At 39.3% G+C, this 20,474-nt stretch overlaps 1 protein-coding gene across 1 annotated transcript; it reads right to left on the reverse strand.

Annotated features, from left to right (window-relative positions):
• Nucleotides 1–3,510: 3,510 nt before the first annotated feature.
• Nucleotides 3,511–9,904, reverse strand: LOC138017063 (uncharacterized). Its single transcript, XM_068864269.1, has 10 exons — nucleotides 9,632–9,904; nucleotides 8,499–8,579; nucleotides 7,743–7,842; nucleotides 7,433–7,552; nucleotides 7,003–7,119; nucleotides 6,254–6,314; nucleotides 6,008–6,109; nucleotides 5,686–5,792; nucleotides 4,870–4,944; nucleotides 3,511–3,961 (listed from the first exon to the last, which is right to left on the reverse strand). The coding sequence occupies exons 1-7, from the start codon at nucleotides 9,798–9,800 to the stop codon at nucleotides 6,086–6,088; spliced, it is 672 nt and encodes a 223-aa protein (XP_068720370.1). The 5' UTR covers nucleotides 9,801–9,904; the 3' UTR covers nucleotides 3,511–3,961; nucleotides 4,870–4,944; nucleotides 5,686–5,792; nucleotides 6,008–6,085.
• Between the last annotated feature and the right edge of the window lie 10,570 nt (nucleotides 9,905–20,474).

Genomic DNA, 20,474 nt, shown 5'->3' on the forward strand with positions numbered 1-20,474 from the left:
GTGGGGCCTGCCGATTCACTTCCAACTTACTCCCTGGAGTAAGAAGCAGAACCAATGCCTTGTCATCGACTTTTAAACTACGTGTGGAACTATGAACGTCATGCAATCGTTTCTGAGTACCTTGCACTCTCTTCATACGATCTTGTACTTGTTCAAGAACATGACTCACAAGGTTCCTGCCAGATTTAATTTCCTTCCCAAGCCACGACTCCTTGATTACTGAGAGGGGACCTCTTACTGTACGTCCAAAAAGCAACTCGAAAGGGGAGTACCCTGTGGATTCACCTGGAACTTCCCTATATGCAAACAGCAAATAAGGAAGGAACTTATCCCAGCTTTGTACCCGCTCTTGCGCAAATTTCTTTAACATCGCCATTAAATCTCTCAACCAAACCGTTTCCTTCAGGGTGATAAACCGATGTTTTGATCTTTGTAATACCTAATTGCTCAGATAGTTGTGTCATAAGACGGCCCACAAAATTGGATCCCTGGTCAGATACTAACTCTTGGAGAATTCCCATTCTACAGAAATATTGGACAAGTGCATCCGCGACGGTTTTGGAACTAACACTCCTCAAGGGAATGGCCTCAGGATAACGAGTAGCATAGTCTACAATTTTAAGAATATATTTATAGCCAGTGCTGGACCGTGGCAATTCTCCTACAATGTCGATTGCAATCTTTCTGAAAGGTTAGGTCACGAACGCTACTGGGCTCAAGGGGGCCCTATTTGACTTCAACTTCCTGGCCACTAACTGACATTTTGGGCAGGTGGCACAGTACTTAGGAATGTCGAAGGCGAAACCAGGCCAATAAAAATGGGTCCCTATGCGACTTAACGTTTTTGAGGTGCCCATGTGTCCTGAAAGGGGTATAGTATGACCAATACGGAGAATTTCGTTTCTGTAAGATTCAGGGATTACAATCCGATCAACAAACCTGACTTCATTGTGTACACTTTTGTTGAACCTGCGGTGCCTGAGTAACCCTCCCTTGAGAAAGAAACCGTCCGTTTCCATGGTTTCCTTGTAAGTAGCTCCATTACGCGCTTTTAAGAGTGTCACATCTGAATTCTGGTCTTTTATTAACTGTTTTTTATTTCTATCGAGAATATTGAGGGGTAAATGATCCGCACGTGTATCCCCATCTGAGTCACTATCCGAGAGCTCAACCGAGTTCTCACACGCTTCCTCACCTATGTCTTTGTGCCCGAAAAGTATTCGCAAGTCGCCTTCATTAAGACCATTATTTTTAGACTCCCTTTTCGACAGATTTTTAAGTGCGAGTGCATTTTCGCGGTCAACCAAACTATCGGCTCTCTGCTGGGCCTCTTCAAGCGCCTTTTGTCGCCTCGTTAGCACAAAGGCTTCAACACCTTTGGAGCCGTCCACCGAAACATTGTTCTCCCACTGAGTAAGAACATCGTCTCTAGAAAGTGTTTGCCCGAAAGACGATCTGCCGAGCAGGCAATCAACGGGTAGTTTACTCAAAACTCCCACTAATTCTAGATGTTCACCCTGATCGCTTTCAGACTGAACCCAAGCTAAAGGGACTATGAGGCGTTCTCCAGATGCAGTTAGGACTGTAATCGCGTCTCCTGTAAAGGAATCTTTGTCAACCATGAATCTTTCATGTACTAGGGTCCTCGTACAACCAGAGTCTACGACCATCTCAGGTATCCCACTTATCTTGCCTCTAACGTTACGAGCGAGGTCTGTCTGATGCCCAAATACGGGCTCTAGGTCGTTGGAAATCAAACGCTTTCCAACGTTATATAAGGGTACCAAGCCTTGTTGCCTAAGGGTCTAGGATTAAGTTTGACAAGAACTTGTTGCCTGCAGTTAGCATGGGCGGCTGCTTCACTGGGTTCCTTCAGGGTTCCCGGGTTAGCATAGGCAAGTTACATAGTATTTTAACTCCTAGGGCAGCAGGGTGGGTTAAGTTAGCATGGGCGGCTGTCCCACCTTGTTGCCCCTTATGTGCAGTATTTGGCCTAGTGGGCAATACATATTGTTTGTTTACTTTGGTATAATGCCTATCTGAGGAGGCATGGTGGTTTCAGTTAGCATGGGCGACTGTCCTGCCATGTTGATCCTTGGAGGTAGGGCTGTATTATTAAGCCTGGTTTGTTTGTTTAACTGAATCTTTATTGTTATCATGATGAGTGCAGTTAGCATGGTCAGCTGCCTCTCCAGGCAGATTGATTAGTGTTTATTTCTGATAGGTTACATTAGCACGGGCGACGGTCCCGTTAACCAGGTGGCTTCCATTGGCATGGGCGGTGGTTACCATACTAGTTTCTCTTCAGAGTAATGTGCATTTTTCTGTGGCGCAATCTTTCCTCATTTTTTTTTTTTACCTTTGGTTTTTAGATTTTATGGTATCAATTTTCTTGTGCTGCTCTTGCCTGGGATGGGGCAGCATATGTGACCATATGCTTTTGGCGTTTTTAGTGCCCACACCTTTACTGGGCCAAACTTCTTATGAAAGATTGTTAAGGAAATTTGATGTTTGAATAAAAGCTGCTATGAGCCTTTGCCCATATCCACATTAGCCCAATCATTTGATGTGTTTTATAGTTGCCCAGTAAACAGAGCTCAGGCAAAGCAGCACTGGGGTGTGTCCCTTCGGCATGGAGGAAAAGGGGCATAAAAGATGTTGTTATCACATTTGCTACAGTGAGCAAAAACATAATTTTATTTTTTGATCACAAGGCTACCCGAGCAAATAGTCAAATTTCCTATCGTAAACAAGCATGAAAACCTGGTTCTTTGACTGCATTTGGTATGCAAAGCAATTATGTGAAGAAAGTCGTATTTTGGTTACATTTAATATCCCGAACAAATTTCTACAAAAATACATCCTTGAACACATTTCCTTTCCTGAGCAAAATCCTGCAAAACTACACGTTTGGCCACATTTGCTATTCTGAGCAATCTCTGCAAAAATTCATATTTGAACACATTTGCTGCTCCGAGCAAACGGGTACAAAAACTAATATTTGCTCGCTTTTACTCACCTTGTAAAAAAAAATGCAATGATGAAAGTTTGATCACATTTACAACTTCAGGAAAAGTACTCGCAAAATTTTAGTTTTAACATCATGTTTACTACCCCTCCAAATGTAACAAAAAATACCATGTTACACGTACTTTTACTCGCAACAGCAAATTTAAAACAAATGTGGCATTTACGAGCGTTGCCATGGGTAAAAAAACCGTGGCAAATGTAATCTTTGCTTTTCAGCAAATTTAAGGAAACGTGCACAAACGTAGCATTTGCCATGCATTGCTCCACTTTGCTATATTTAAAAATCCGTTTTTGCATCCAGTGTAACTCAAGCCTAGAGAAAAATTAGGGTCAGGTTAAGATTAGTTTTGGTTGTTGTACATAGATATTAAATATTAAACCGAGTTCAATAACTGTTTTATCATTCGATCACCGACTTTGTTTTCAATTTTTTGATGGAAGCGGTAAGCGCGCGCTGCTGGCAGAAATCAATTGGTTTCCTTCTCAGTTAAATAATTTATTTCACACAAGTGCGACCACAAGAGCGTGGTTACTATTGGGCATGAGCAGACTATTTATTTGCAGCAAAAACGGATTTAGACGGTATTACGCATGAGCAGACCATTATTGGCAGTTATTTGCAGGTCACGTGGTGGGCTCCCAGCCAATGAAAATGGGGGGGGGGGGGAAATCTATCGAATGATAAAGCCTCTTGTTTAATGCGTTCACCACTGTTATGGTATGAATGGAAAATAATAGATTTCAACTTAATCATTCTTTCCATGTGTCATAGTAACTGAACATATAAGATGACGATACGAGTAGTTGTAAAATCTCAAATTCTAGCTCCTGTAACTAAAAGGATGTCTGTGACTCTTTGTCTCAAATGAAACGCAGAAGCTTGGTTATACCACTGGAGAATATTGTCCGAAAGAAGCTTACTTACTGGAAACTAAAAGAGAAAAAAACAAGCAAAGAATCATTGTCTTGCTCAGCTGAGATGGAAATTAATAATAACAATAATAATGACTTTATTAACGTGTCAAATGAAGTCTAGCAGGGGAGAATATCCTTTGCTAATTGGGGACACCTAACTGAAATCGCTAACTAATAGAAACAACACAAATAAGTTACCATGTCTCTGAGAATACAAATACTATTAAAACTAATAAAGTCGCGAGTTACGTAAGTAACACCCACTGCATCCTTTTGTGACGTTACGTAATTAGATCACGTCCACGTATCATTGTCTTAAAATGGCTGAGAGTGGCAATCGATCTGTCTTTACTTCATAGCTTGCTCCAGAGTCTAGGGCCTAAATATCTTATCGAATGTTTTCCGTACTTGACGGTTGACTTGCTAAAACTAGGTAGATAGAAATCCCTTTGACGTAAATAATAGGAATGACGGTTAGTCATGAACAAATTACAAATTGTCCGCGAGCACAAACTAAATTTTACTTGATACATTAAAAATACATATATCCTATGAAGTAAGGATGGTAGCTTGGCTTTTTTCGCACCTATTAGTAGGTAGACATCTTGTTCTTAAAAACTGCACGCAATCCCCGCGCCTGCACTCTCTCCAGTCTACGAGTGCCAAATTTAAATGGTAATACCTGAAGTGAGGGAGGATGGCTACCTTATAAAGTTGCAATTTGGCCTCAGTTGGTATGAGATTCCTTAACCTGATAATCACCCCTATTCGCTGACTGGCTTTAATGCAAACATCACTCACATGCTTATTAAAACTGAGTTCACTATCAATAGTTACACCTGGGAGTTTTAAACTGTCTGATTCTATTATATCCTTACCATTAACGTTATACTGGTTTTAAAATGTTTATAACCTTATCCTAACCTTTCGCCTTGAGAATTCTTCAAAGAACAGCATAACAAATATTCCACAGTCATAACCATTTTCTTGCTGAGGCACCTATATATATCTATAAGGGTTCAAGAATGCTCTTATCTATCCATTTGTCTTTTAAAATATTACCATCATTACTACAGTGGTCCCTAGACAGGATTTTAATATAATGGATATCAACATGTTTTAATTTTATTGCAACAAAACGCAATAAGGCAAAAGATAATTCAGCCAAGGTCTCTCCTTGGGATGAAATTCCTATTTTAAAATTAATGTTTCCCACACCTCTGAAATTTCAGTCTGACAGTGTTTATTGGGTTGCTTTAACTGATTTGAGTAGAAAGGAATTATTCTTTTTAGAACTACCAATACGTTTATATTAATTTAATGCACCAGATATCTATAGTTGGATTATATTCTGCTAATAAAATTAATTCCAAATTCTTCGCAGTAAATGACAAAAGGACATGCTGTATAACCAAACATTCACCACCATAGTAGTGATACTTCAGTGAGCGTCAGTACATGATAGTGTTTGCCATCTATATTTAGATACTTAAGCATTAATTATGGCGCTAAAAAATGCAACTTCAAGTGACAATCCTTAAGAAGAAGGCGAGAGATTTAAATACCTTGGGATAGAGGACAGGCATAGTCTTGGAAGTAAAGTGTGGAGTGGGACTTGGACATTCATTCATTTTAGCCGTCCACTCACGTTCTATAAAACTAAAAACAAACAAATGATATAGGGTACTGTACTGCAAGATGTGTGTGGTGTTAAAAAAAGGAAGAAAGTATAGTGCATACCTTCTGATAAGGTTTGCGTCCTGTTCTCGTGAGGAGGGAGAACAACTTGCGTAAAGTTCTTTCTATCTGAGCCATAAACAATGGAGTCAATCATCAGAATTGGAACTCTAAAAAGAAGATTCCACTGTAATATTAATTTTCTCGTCAGTTGGTGTCTTTTTCCAGCAAGAATTAGTCAAAATCCTCAACTTCACCATTCAACAAAGTTATTACTACAACACGAAGCCCTCGATGCATTTTAGATCAAACATCATTAGATGACTTAAGCATACATTTTCTATTTTTAGAAAGGCTTAAAGGCAATGTTTCTGCTAAAGCTTACACAATACAGCCATCATCCTTTCTTCTTCTGCTTGCGACCGTTGGTAGATTATATATCAGAGAGAGGAACCAATGCCTACTAAAAACAAAATAAACAGCGGCACTGTTTATATTGTCAATGGTGTTTGCAGCGAAAAATAGTTAATAAAATCATTATTGCAGCATAGTGACACAGAGAGAGATAGAAATAAAAGAAGCGATAACGATAATTATCATGAACTTTTTAATATCTTTTACATACTTTTACATTTCTGAAAATATCCACTTTCCTTGTAAACTTGGATGCCTCGACATATCTTGCATCAGGACTTTGACAGATGCACAGAAAGACAAATAATTATTAAAGACCATCAGCACTTAGGAGAAACATGTATAATCACTATTGTCTTAATTAAAGTACTTTGAAGAAAACCAACCATATAAGGTACATACATGTATATCATTAAGATGAGCCAGCTTACCAACAATACAAAAGCTAAATGAAGAAACAATCCTCGCACTTGCTGGACAATTTAAGTAATTGTCTCATTGAACCTGTAAAATTTTCAGGTGACTTAAGTGGGATTCAAACCCTCGAACTCTGCGATGCCGGTGCAGTGCTCTCACCAACTGAGCTATGAAGTCACACAGTGGAGAGCAGGTCAATTTGTTGGGCTCATGTTTTCCCGTGAAAGGAATGTCATATGAAAGAATGTTATATGCAGTGCGGTGTTTGAAATCAAATGAAGATATGATCCTCGCACTTGCTGGACAATTTAAGCAATTGTCTCATGAACCTGAAAAAATTTTCAGGTGACTTAGTGGGATTCAAACCCACCATTCGAATCCCGCTAAGTCACCTGGAAATTTGTCAGGTTCAATGAGACAATTACTTAAATTGTCCAGCAAGTGCGAGGATCATTTCTTCATTTAACACCGCACATTACAAAACACTTCTTTCACAGCTTTAAGTGTTTAAATCTAAGTGCAAAGAAGACAATAACTACATGTAGTTACCCTGGCAAGACAAAGGTTTCTCCAAACTGAACTCTAGTTGACAGCTTAGTGTAAAAAAAGGAGCTAAACAAATGAATGCTGTCAAGCAAATCCTGGTCCAATGAGTGGGATATGTACCTATTAAAAACGGGAAGATGATTAAATTTGGAGAGCACTTTTTCACTTCCATTAACCATTTGATTAGCACAACAATCCCAAATGGTGAATTTTAAAGAGGATGAAGTATGAGGTCTTTGCCTCATTAACCCCTTTAAACATAGGGCAAAATTTTAGCCAAAAAATTGAAGGAAAAGAATAATAATAAATTACATGTATTTGTGATGTTTTACATTTTACATGAGGACACATTAAAAAGAAAAAAAACCAGCTACATTTGCAGGTTCTCACTAAATTACGTACAGTGATATTCTTACATTGATATATTACTTACATAAGAAAAAAGTCGACAATGGAATCATTCACTTCCATCCCATCCTTTAATGTGGCAAGGTCCATCTGTAAGACCTGGATTTTTGTTACTGCTGGTGGTGGTGGAAACACAGCTATTACCCTGGAATCATGAAAACAAAAGAAAATTATTTATATATAGCGTAGTCTCAAACCAAAGCAAGAAAACTTTAAAGCTGAAAATAAGGAAGTTAATACCCCATGATAACAGTACATTAGACTATGAAAACAACAGGGTATTGACCATTGTTGGTGTAACTTGGTTTCAAAACAGACCATTTCTAAAAAGATACCTGTCTTGATCAGTTGAAGTATTTTCTTTGCCAGCAACATTGGATGGTGTTTGACGGTGATGTTCATCTACAAGTAGGGCATCATTTTTGTGGCTTGCACCTTCAATATTACATATCAAAGTGAACATGTAAATTGCTTTAAAAAAAGTCTGAGCAAGAGCACATTGGAGTTGAAAAGTGCCAACAAAGCTAAGTGAAGGGAAGGTGATGTAGTGGAGTGTGAGGTTTTGTGGGAGCTTGGAAAAATAGTTAAATAAAGAAAAAAACCTGAGATAGTTTTCTCTTAGTAAGTGAGAAATAGTAGTACAGTAGCACCAAACTTGTGCCATCTATGACATAAGTGACAGCCATGTTTATGATCACACTGGTGTACTGTAGAAGTAGTAAAACTTTGTTGCTTTCGGATCATTTTAGTAAACACACGTTCAGATGTGTTTATCAAACACATTCTACAGACTCATAATTCAGCAACCTTTGAACCACAACAGCCAAAGCAATGCTATCAATGCACTCTCTTGCATTTTCCTGGAAATATACCATTAAGACTTTTTTCAAAATTTGCTTGAACCTTGATGCCTTTAGAGCTACAGTGGCGCTATGAGAGTCATGGATCTAATGCCTTTGCTTTACTACACGTCCATTAGTGCAAAAAGAATTTCCCCACAGCTCATAAAAGTATATTACACTTTTAAACCAATGACTAAAGATCAGCAGTGCAAACATACTGTATCTATGTTCAGAGTATTTTGGTTTTACCTTTTACAATCTCTGGTTGGTTTTGAATTGCCTTTGAAAATTTGCTGGGCATTTTCTGCTGCTGCAACACTTTCAGGTCACCTGTGATGGACATAAAAAGCTATGCATTTCAACCTTGAGCAAAATAGGCCAATGGACAGATAATAATAATAATAATAATAATGATAATAATAATAATAATAATAATAATAACATTTTTATAGTTCCTATCCAGTAATGATTTAGGCGCTTTACAGAGTAAAAAAATAAGAATTAAAAATAAATGTTAATTAAACTTAATTTAAATAAAACATAGAAAATCAAAATTAATCTTCCTAATGATTACAATAGTAGTTCTTGAAAAGGTAGGTTTTAAGTTTATGCTTAAAAAGACTTAGATTCTCGCATGAGCGTATGTTGCTAGGAAGTTTGTTCCAAAGTTCAGGGGCTGAGACGGCGAATGCTCTGGATCCGTAGGTCTTAAGGTTAAAGCTAACAGGCTTCAGACTGAGCGTAGAAGATGAACGAAGCGATCTAGACAGTAAGTGGCTGGTGATTAGGTCTTGAATGTAGGTTGGAGATTGATGATGCAGAGCCTTGAAAGTAAGTAGTAAAATCTTGAATTTAATGCATTCAGAAACAGGTGGCCAGTGAAGACCCGAGTGATGTGATCACACTTCCTGGAGTGTGTAATCAGTCTGGCAGCTGCATTCTGCACTGATTGGAGCTTTTTGATAACATTTTTAGGGACATTATATACACTGTAGTAGACAATTGCAGTGATCGAGTTTAGAAGAGTTTAGGGTCTTTAAATAACTGAGGAGCAAGTGCTGCCTTTGTAAATACATCTGCAAATGGTGAGACTTTCAAGTCTTCTCGGATAAGGACGATAAGCCGAAGGTCCCGTTTCACAACCTTTCAATGTTAATAATCCTGTGGGACGTAAAAGAACCCACACACTTGTCGCTAAGAGTAGGGCACGTAGTTCCCGGTGTTGTGGTCTGGCTTCTGTTGTGTATCATGGTTGGGAGGGTAAAAAAAGAGGCCACAGTAATTGGCGCAAGCTGTTGTGGCGTTCTGTCAGCTTGACTGGCAAAGTTAATACAATAGAGTTTAGAATAAAAACCTACCCTACCAAATGATGTCTGACTTACCTTGCATTTTGCTGGTAAAGCCAAAGGAATTGGAAATCATATTTTCATATTCACAATTCCATTCATGTCTGTTGTAAACAAACTGTGGCTTGAAATCATCATGCACATGACATGTCCTTTTCTCATCAAATACATACTCGAAGAAATCCTCCCCAAACATCATGAACATGAGTTTGATCCAGAGGATATCACTTGATTCCCACGAAACAGGCTTTGCTTTCCAACCACAGCCAGAAAAGTAGAATTGAAAAGTGTTCTGATTTTCTGATGTCTTCCTTACAAACTTTAATATATTTGAATAGATCAATCCAGCATTCATGCATTTTTACACGAATTCCTTTATATTGGCTTGAATAAAGTGTTTCCAATTAAAAACAAAGAGAGAAGTCGCACAAAAAATTAAAACCGTCAGTTTTTATATACTTGGTAAACTCATATTCATCAGTTAACTGAGTGAAATCTCACAACATTCAAGTCATTAAGAGCAAAAACCTTAACTGGCTCCGAGCGAGATCTACAACGCAATAATAAAAACACAGATCTTTTGAACTCTGGCATTTTTAATGCATATAACAATGGATTTATAAGAGAATTTGCGCAGAATAAGCAAGCTAAGGAATAAAATAAATGCAGCCATGTTTGATCAGAAATGGTTTCAAACATTTCGCCTGAAGTAACAAAAACAACAAACCAGAAAATTGTAAATGGCATCACTAGTATTAACGATACAATTGTTACAATGAACAGTGTCTTGGTCAGATTTCTTTCTCTTCTGATTGCACCATGATGCTGAGGATGCGTTCCACAGTTAAATTTAGTAGCGATGGACGTGTAAGAAACAACGATGATCAAAAGGCAACAATACCCCAATAACAAGCGTGACGCTTGCAGGTGAAACAAAGGAGTGATATCTGAGCGGGGCAGGAAAAATGGTGAAAAACGGATAGCTATATAGAGAGGGCAGCTGTAAACCAAACACCCGAAACAGCTGCTCCAAATATCTTCTTTTTGATTAGGCGATGCTTGAATGTACGAAACGTTGTGTGCATCCGCTCCAAAGAAATAGCAGCGAGGTTTACTATAGAGACTGATGGAAAGAAGTAAGGCAAACTTTCTATAACTATTGAGTTCTCAAAGCTCCAAAAGTTACAGTCATTACCCAGTAACAAAATAAAAAAGATCAAGTTGCATGTGACAAACATGTCTGCAACCGCCAGGCTGATCACCAGGTACATGCTACGCTTGCGAAGGCCTCGCTCTTTCAGGTAAATAATGATTGTAAGGGCGTTTATGGTCACTATAGCAACAGCTTCGATGTTAAGCACTGTCAGCCAGGCAATGCACTCGGGTGAAGAGAAGGGCTCCAAAGTTGGAGTAACGTTAACTGTCTTGTTTTGGTCATTGGCCATCTACGTGAAGAAAGAAAATGACAACTAAAACACTAGGATAGTTTGTGATTGGCTAAGAGAAATGCAATTTTTAGGTAACGCAATACAGAAGAGAGGAAATAAATAATTCAGTAAAAAAACCAGTGGCACTGGAGGTAACAAACCAAGCATTATGATTGCCTAATGATCACAGATAGGCAATCAAATGTAGGTCCTCTTTTCGTACAATTTGAAAAAATAAACACTGGTAAATATAAGACCTCCGCTGGCCTCGTGCAGTTTAGTTGGTTTTTAAAAACCTTATAAGTTTTTTTTTGTTCCAAATTGCACGAAGACATCGTGATTATTCGTATACACACAATCTCCTTTTGAAATGATGAACGAATCCACTTCGTATTAGAAACATTCCGTGCTAAAATGTATTTCATTATAATCTTTTCATAAAGAAGCTGAAAATGAAGTAACACAGAGAGAACCAACAAAAGCGGCCTCTAAGTGGCCCACCGACGTCTAGCACAAACGCCCGAGTTGATGAGTTTAAATATTGATCCACAAGTGGACGCTATCTTTAAGAAGACAATGTTGGAGAAACAGCCTATTTTTCAACACTATGCACACTGTAATTTCTTGAGCGAGCGAGAGCAGATTTCGTGTCGTGATTACCCCATACACTACTGGTAACGCCAAGCAGGGGCTCATAGACAATCTTGGACAGAATAAAATGGAACAGAAATGCCCCCTCTCCCCCAAATCAAGGATGAAGGTGCGTGAAGGCCAAAACGCGCCTTTTTCCCATCACTGATTTTGGAGGGACGGGTGGTCTCAATGTTCCATTTAATTTGTCCAAGATTGTCTAAGAAGGGGTATGACATCACAAATTCAAGATTTGGTCAATTAAGAGGTCATATGTCAACACATTAATCATCCGATACCACTGGCCTCTGACGCAGTCACGCTCGTCGCTAGTGTTGCTATGTTGAGATACTACATGGAAGATATTTTAAGAAAAACGGAGCGTATAAAAACGCCAAACCTAAAATGAAAATTTGCCAGTACGATCAAGAATAAGGGTATAACTCTACGTAGAATTAACGAAAAAAATGAAAATGCCCTCGAGAAAAAGAATACCAGAGGAAACAAAAGTAAGAGTTAGAGTTCTCAAGCCCACTACTGATCTTACTCTGGAAGCATTTCTGGGGAGTTAATCGATAAAACTATAGGGTCTATGTAGGGTCGCATCGCCGAGATTAAACGAAGCAATGGCAAAAGACTCAAGCATTTAAGTGGCGCTTTTAAAGCTTTGTAGAGCACTTGAATGGTTTTTCATGACATTAAAACGTTTAAGGCCCGTTTCACGAGACTTTTTATACGATTAACGTCTGTTTTGAGACGCTTTTCAACGGTTAAGCACGGTTTACAAGCAATGGAAAAAGTGTCAATCTGTTCTGTCACCTTTCTGGCCAGACGACAAAATCGTGAAAAATCGACAAAATTCATTGCTCTTAGCCTGCAAATCGTGCCCATCAACACTTTTGTGAACGTAAATCATGCTCTATTTTTCAGCGTGAAAAAATCAGAAGATAGATTAGGTAAATATCGCCAACAAATTTAAGGGAGCGCAAATGCAGTTCTTAAAAACTCAACAAGTTTTGGTATGGTTGGCGCACGGATGCAAAGTCTTAAGCGAAGAATGTGGGTAGGTTGGATAGTTGGATGGGGTAGATAATCTGTGGTACGGAAGGTTCGAATCCTCGTTACATCCGATTTCTTTCTTTTTGTTTTTCTTTTTTTTTCCCCAACAGTTTTATTCTCTTTTTTGTTTGCAATTTATGTTCTCATTTTTTAGGTCTCCTGCTTTAAACGTAAATATAGCTTATGAAAATAATTACAGTAAACTCTCAGGTATTCGGATGATGTAATTTTTATGAGCGAGCGAGAGCAGATTTCGTGTCGTGATTACCCCATATACTACTGGTAACGCCAAGCAGGGGCTCATAGACATGTCTGTAGATGCTATGACGTCACAAATTTAAGATCAGGTCAATTAGGAGGTCATCTGTCAACACATTAATCATCCGAAACCACTGGCCTCTGACGCAGTCACGCTCGTCGTTAGTGTTGCTATGTTGAGACACTACATGGAAGATATTTTAAGAAAAGCGGAGCGTAGAAAAAAGCCAAACCTAAAATGAAAGTTTGCCAGTACGATCAAGAATAAGGGTATAACTCTACGTAGAATTAACGAAAAAAATGAAAATGCCCTCGAGAAAAAGAATACCCGAGGAAACAAAAGTAAGAGTTAGAGTTCTCAAGCCCACTACTGATCTTACTCTGGAAGCATTTCTGGAGAGTTAATCGATAAAACTATAGGGTCTATGTAGGGTCGCATTGCCGAGATTAAACGAAGCAATGGCAAAAGACTCAAGCATTAAAGTAGTGCTTTTAAAGCTTTGTAGAGCACTTGAATGGTTTTACATGACATTAAAAGGTTTAAGGCCCGATTCACGAGACTTTTTATACGATTAACGTCTGTTTTGAGACGCTTTTCAACGGTTAAGCACGGTTTACAAGCAATGGAAAAAGTGTCAATCTGTTCTGTCACCTTTAGGGCCAGACGACAAAATATTGAAAGATGTACAATAATAATTGCTGATAGCCCGCAATTCGTGCCCATCAACGCTTTATAAACGTAAATCATGCACTATTTTTCAGGGTGGAAAAATCAGAAGATAGATTAGGTAAATATCGCCAACAAATTTAAGGGAGCGCAAATGCAGTTCTTAAAAATTCAACAAGTTTTGGTATGGTTGGCGCACGGATGCAAAGTCTAAAGCGTAGAATGTGGGTAGGATGGATAGTTGGATGGGGTAGATAATCTGTGGTACGGAAGGTTCGAATCTTCCTTACATTCGATTTCTTTCTTTTTGTTTTTCTTTTTTTTTTCCGCAACAGTTTTATTCTCTTTTTTGTTTGCAATTGAAGTTCTCATTTTATAGGCCTCCTGCTTTAAACGTAAATATAGCTTATGAAAATAATTTCAGTCAACTCTCAGGTATTCCGAAGATGTAACTTTTGAGCAAACGAGAGCAGATTTCGTGTCGTGATTACCCCATATACTACTGGTAACGCCAAGCAGGGGCTCATAGACAATCTTGGACAGAATAAAATGGAACAGAAATGCCCCCTCTCCCCCAAATCAAGGATGAAGGTGCGTGAAGGCCAAAACGCGCCATTTTCCCATCACTGATTTTAGGGGGGGGTGGTCTCAATGTTCCATTTAATTTGTCCAAGATTGTCTAAGGAGGGTATGACATCACAAATTCAAGATTTGGTCAATTAAGAGGTTATATGTCAATACATTAATCATCCGAAACCACTGGCCTCTGACGCAGTCACGCTCGTCGCTAGTGTTGCTATGTTGAGATACTACATGGAAGATATTTTAAGAAAAGCGGAGCGTATAAAAAAGGCAAACCTAAAATGAAAGTTTGCCAGTACGATCAAGAATAAGGGTATAACTCTACGTAGAACTAACGAAAAAAATGAAAATGTCCTCGAGAAAAAGAATACCCGAGGAAACAAAAGTAAGAGTTAGAGTTCTCAAGCCCAATACTGATCTTACTCTGGAAGCATTTCTGGAGAGTTAATCGATAAAACTATAGGGTCTATGTAGGGTCGCATCGCTGAGATTAAACGAAGCAATGGCAAAAGACTCAAGCATTAAAGTAGCGCTTTTAAAGCTTTGTAGAGCACTTGAATGGTTTTACATGACATTAAAACGTTTAAGGCCCGTTTCACGAGACTTTTTATACGATTAACGTCTGTTTTGAGACGCTTTTCAACGGTTAAGCACGGTTTACAAGCAATGGAAAAAGTGTCAATCCGTTCTGTCACCTTTCTCGCCAGACGACAAAATCGTGAGAAATCGACAAAATTCGTTGCTGATAGCTTGCAAATCGTGCCCATCAACACTTTTGTGAACGTAAATCATGCTCTATTTTTGAGCGTGGAAAAATCAAAATATAGATTAGGTAAATATCGCCAACAAATTTAAGGGAGCGCAAATGCCGTTCTTAAAAATTCAACAAGTTTTGGTATGGTTGGCGCACGGATGCAAAGTCTAAAGCGTAGAATGTGGGTAGTTTGGATAGTTGGATGGGGTAGATAATCTGTGGTACGGAAGGTTCGAATCCCCCTTACATCCGATTTCTTTCTTTTTGTTTTTCTTTTTTTTTCCCCAACAGTTTTATTCTCTTTTTTGTTTGCAATTTATGTTCTCATTTTTTAGGTCTCCTGCTTTAAACGTAAATATAGCTTATGAAAATAATTACAGTCAACTCTCAGGTATTCGGATGATGTAATTTCTTGAGCGAGCGAGAGCAGATTTCGTGTCGTGATTACCCCATATACTACTGGTAACGCCAAGCAGGGGCTTATAGACAATCTTGGACAGAATAAAATGGAACAGAAATGCCCCCTCTCCCCCAAATCAAGGATGAAGGTGCGTGAAGGCCAAAACGCGCCATTTTCCCATCACTGATTTTGGGGGGAGGGGTGGTCTCAATGTTCCATTTAATTTGTCCAAGATTGTAGAACCGAGAGAATAAAGGATTTTGATAGAAAACTACACATGGTGTCAGAAGTAAAACGGACCGCGTAAAGCATTGTAAACCTATTGGAGCAACGAGAAAACGGCTGCAACTTAAAGTGCGAAATGGCTTTATCTCAAATTCCGTTACCGGAAAAATTGGACTCCAAAATGCCTGAAGAATGGAAGCGTTGGATTGAAAGATTCGAGTGTTATCGCGTGGCAGCTGGTCTCGACGAAAAAGATGACAAAGTCCAAGTTAATACGTTAGTGTACGCAAGGGGAGGAAACGCTAACGATATTTTTAAAAATTTCATTTGGCTGAAAGGGATACAGTATACGTGACAGTGAAGCGCCGCTTCGAAACACACTTTGTGGGCCGCTCAAATGTGATCTTTGAACGAGCACGTTTCAACAGACGCGTTCAAGCTGAGAAAGAATCTGTGGTCGAGTTTATTGAGAATCCATTTACGAGCTCGCCGAAACTTGCCAGTTCGGACCTCTCAAAGAAGGGTTAATAAGAGATCGCATCGTGGTGGGAATTAGAAACGCCGCTTTATCCCAAAAACTTATGCAAGACGAAAAATTGACCCTTGAAAAGGCTGTCATTGAGGCAAAATCGTCAGAGCTGGTAAAGCAGCATCACAAAATGTTGACCGCGGATGGCGGAGAGATTTCTTTCGTCAGAAGCAAGAAAAAAAAAACCTCCGAAAAACAAAAATAAACCTTCGGAAAAACCTTCCAACAGCAACAGTGAGCGATCAAAGAATGGCAGGAATGCAAAACACCCGACAAAATGTTGTTATCGCTGTGGCATTTCACCGCCACATAAACGAGAAAATTGCTCCGCAAGCGAAGCGACCTGTCTAAAATGTAAGAAGATTGGCCATTATGCCTCACACTGCCGAACCAAAAATGTCCGTTCCATTGAAGAAGAAGAAGATTCAGAAATTTCAAGCTCGGATGATTACTTTCTTGGCTCAATTGAAAGCGACAAAAAACAAACAAAGTGGTCTGTTGAGTTGAAGCTGGGATACACTCCTGTTAAATTTAAAATTGACACAGGCGCGGATGTCACTGTAATTTCTGGAGAGATTTACAAACGTTCCGGCTTGGAAAAGCTGCGAAAGGCTACGAAAAAGCTATTTGGCCCGGGAGTAAGGTATCATCGAGTTTGGATTCGAGTTCGAGTTGGAGTTCGAGTTGGAATTCGAGTTGGACTTCGAGTTGGACTTCGAGTTGGACTTCGAGTTAGGGTTCGAGTTGGAGTTCGAGTTAAAGTTGACTATAAAAATAAACCCCCCTCCCCCCAAAAAGAAATAGAGGGGTAGGGTAGGGTAGGTCCCGCAAAACCAGAGCCCGCCGAGATACTTACAATTTTTCGAAGGACCGCTTGTGCTTATGGGAGGGCACAAACCAACGATAGTATGACCAGGAATAGTTTTGCTTGAAATGTAAATGCTAACCATGATCCATGATGCTAACCAACGATCTCCCATGAAGAGAAAGGATTCGAATCAAAGCAGTGTCCATTTCTGTTAAGAAAGTGCAAGTGGCACATAAAGATACCTTGCATCTCAACTTTGGCCTAGCATTGTAAGGAAATATTTTGAGGCTTAGGTGCCCGAGGTCTTCAGTACGGTCCTAGGCCCCGTAATCGATACGGAACGACCAAAGCCTGCAAATAACGTGTTTATTTTTTTTTTTCCCTCCAGTGTTCTTTTCAAAAGAAATTTTGTGTTTGAATTTTAAGAGGCCCTTTCCAGTTAGAACATCACGTGACCTACTTTTCATAAAATTGTGGGCTATAAATTAAAGAATGCCGGAAATGGGAAAAGCATGTCAAAAATATCAAAATGGCCAAGGTTGAGGCCCCTGGCATTAAAGAATGACTTTTATAGACGGTTTGAATTTTTAAAAAAATGAGAAGATTGTATTGAAAAAGTTGTTGAAGAGAAAGACCTTGCTCTCCAGCAACATTTTCCATAGAAATCCTCTAAATTCTCCGAAAATTCAAATTGTAGTATAAACTCACTCTTTAATACCAGGGGACTCAAAGTTGCCCATTTTGCCATTTTCGATATCATCTTTCCACGTCTGGTATTCTTCAAGTTATAGCCCAGCAAAGAGCCAATGAAAATGTGGCGTACGCGCGCGTTTGACATTTTGGTCCAAAATTGAGCTATCGGAATCCTTACTTGTTTGACTCTGTGTTAAATCTTTATATTTTACTTTGTTTTACGGTGCAACAAAAAGCTTGAAACGTTGGGAAAGTTGGAAATTTCGGAACGGTCCGTACTCGTGGTCCGGAAGGCGAAATGTAGACCGCAGGAGCGGCGAGATTCAGGAATGCTGAGAATCTGGAAAAAAAAAGAAGACAGTTACCTGTTTTCCAATTTTGCTGTGAAAAGACCTTTCAAAACCTTTTCCAGATCTCGCCCAAAAAAAGTTACGGTTAAAAAGTGAGGTTCACTTCCCCTATAGTTTCCTCGGTTATAAGTAGAAAAAACGGTTAACTATTGTCTACGTAGCAGATTACAGTTTAGATTACAGTGACAGATCAGTTTGTAGAGAAATAAACAATTTGTTCATTTGAAAGTTGATGTTTTGTCCAAAACAACACAGCTCGTTTTAAATGTCAATCGTAGTTCACTTTCGTTGCGTTTTTACTTTTCAAGTACCTATGATTGTCTTGTAGAGCGAAATGAAATGTAGAGAGGTAATTAAAATTATTTTTAATTCTGAATAATATGAAATCGTCTATTCGTAAATATATGGGCCACGACCCTAAATATGGACAATTTGTTATTATTCATTCGCAGTGACAAAAGGTACCACACATTGTTGAAAACCTATATCCCTGCTCTATATTTTAATGTGTCAGCAATTTTATAACTCAAACCACATGAAAAAACAAATGAAAAATCCCAATATTGCCCCGAATTCCTGTTCCTCGCCCAGTTTATACATCTCTTTGCTTATTAACATAAATAATAATTATACATTATTATCAATTATATACTTGCGTTTTAATTATTAACTCGAAGCGCAACTCAAAGTCCAACTCGAAGTCCAACTCGAAGTCCAACTGGAAGTCCAACTCGAAGTCCAACTGGAAGTCCAACTCAAAGTCCAACTCGAAGTCCAACTCGAAGTCTAACTCGAACTCGAACTCGAATCCAAACTCGATGGTTCAGGATTCCCATTTGGCCCGAGTCAGGCAAAACTTTCCGTGACAGGCGTTGTAACAGGAAACCTAATGACCGGAAATGGAAAGCAAACACGACAAGATATTTCCGTCGTTCCAAACCTAAAAGAACCTCTGTTAGGAAAACCAGCAATTGAAGCTCTAAATCTAATCCAGAAAGTTGCGAGTTTCCAGTCTGACTTGTCCTACAACGGCATCGAAGCAGCTAAAGCAAATCACCCAAGATTGTTTAAAGGACTGGGAAAATTAAAGGGTGAATTCAAGATTACACTGAAACCCGATTCTACTCCTTTTGCATTAACACCTCGTAGAGTAGCACTACCCCTGATGAGTAAAGTGAAGGCAGAATTAGAGCGCATGGAAAACCTGGGAATTATTTCTAAAGTACACATCCCTACCGACTGGTGTGCAGGCATGGTTGTCGTCCCCAAACCTGATGGCAAAATTCGCATATGTGTTGACCTTACCAAACTCAATGAGAGCGTGTTACGGGAAACCTATCCACTACCCAAGATTGAGAGCATGCTGACTCAAATTAAAGAATCCAAGTACTTCACCAAGCTAGACTGCAATTCGGGATTTTGGCAAGAGAAATTAGAACCAGACTCTCGTTTGCTTACCACATTCATTACACCCTTTGGAAGATTTTGTTTTAATCGAATGCCCTTTGGCATCAAGTCTGCTCCTGAACATTATCAGAAGAAAATGATTCAGATCCTGGACGGATTGGATGGCCATATTTCTATCATAGATGACATGCTTATCCATGGCAAAACACAAAAAGAGCATGACGAAAGAGTGCGAGCGGTACTCAAAAAGCTTGATGAAGCAGGTGCAACCCATAACCCCGAAAAGTGCGAATTTTCGAAGAGAGAAGTCAAATTTGCTGGCCATGTGATCAGCCAAGACGGCATAACGTCAGACCCTGAGAAGATAAAGTCTGTTCAAGGCATGACCACTCCCCAAAATGTTAGTGATGTCAGACGGTTTCTCGGAATGGTCAATCAACTTGGAAGATTCATTCGCCACCTGGCAGAGAAAACAAAACCACTCAGAGATCTCCTCACCCGTTCTCGCCCATTACAATCCTCAAAAAGCCACCATCTTATCAGTCGATGCATCATCATTTGGCCTTGGCGCCGTGCTCCTACCAGAGCAAGACAACAAAGAGAAAAAGCCTGTTGCCTATGCGTCAAGATCCATGACCAGTACAGAAGAAAGATACGCCCAAATTTAAAAGGAGGCGCTTGCAACTACCTGGGCATGGGAGAAGTTCAATGATTACATCCTGGGCAAGGATATCCTAATTGAAACCGATCATAAACCACTTGTGCCTCTCTTTGGTTCAAAGACGCTGCATGAACTACCCCAAGAATTCAAAGATTTCGAATGAGGCTGATGAAGTATTCGTTCAAGATGCTACATGTCCCTGGGAAAGAGCTGGTGACTGCAGATACCCTGTCAAGAGCGCCCCTAGATAAACAACTTTCAAAAGAAGATGATCGTCTCAATGAAGAATTTTAAAGAACGGCTGCCTGTAAGAATCGAGAATGGTCCGTCAACGACCATTTTGGGGGATAGCTCATATTTTGCCCAAAGATACCCTTTAGTGAACTATTTTCAAGAACCACATTTAAAAGTTCCAGCGATTCTTATTTT

This window comes from Montipora capricornis, chromosome 9 (genome assembly GCF_036669925.1).
Source record: "Montipora capricornis isolate CH-2021 chromosome 9, ASM3666992v2, whole genome shotgun sequence".
NCBI classification, from domain to species: domain Eukaryota; kingdom Metazoa; phylum Cnidaria; class Anthozoa; order Scleractinia; family Acroporidae; genus Montipora; species Montipora capricornis.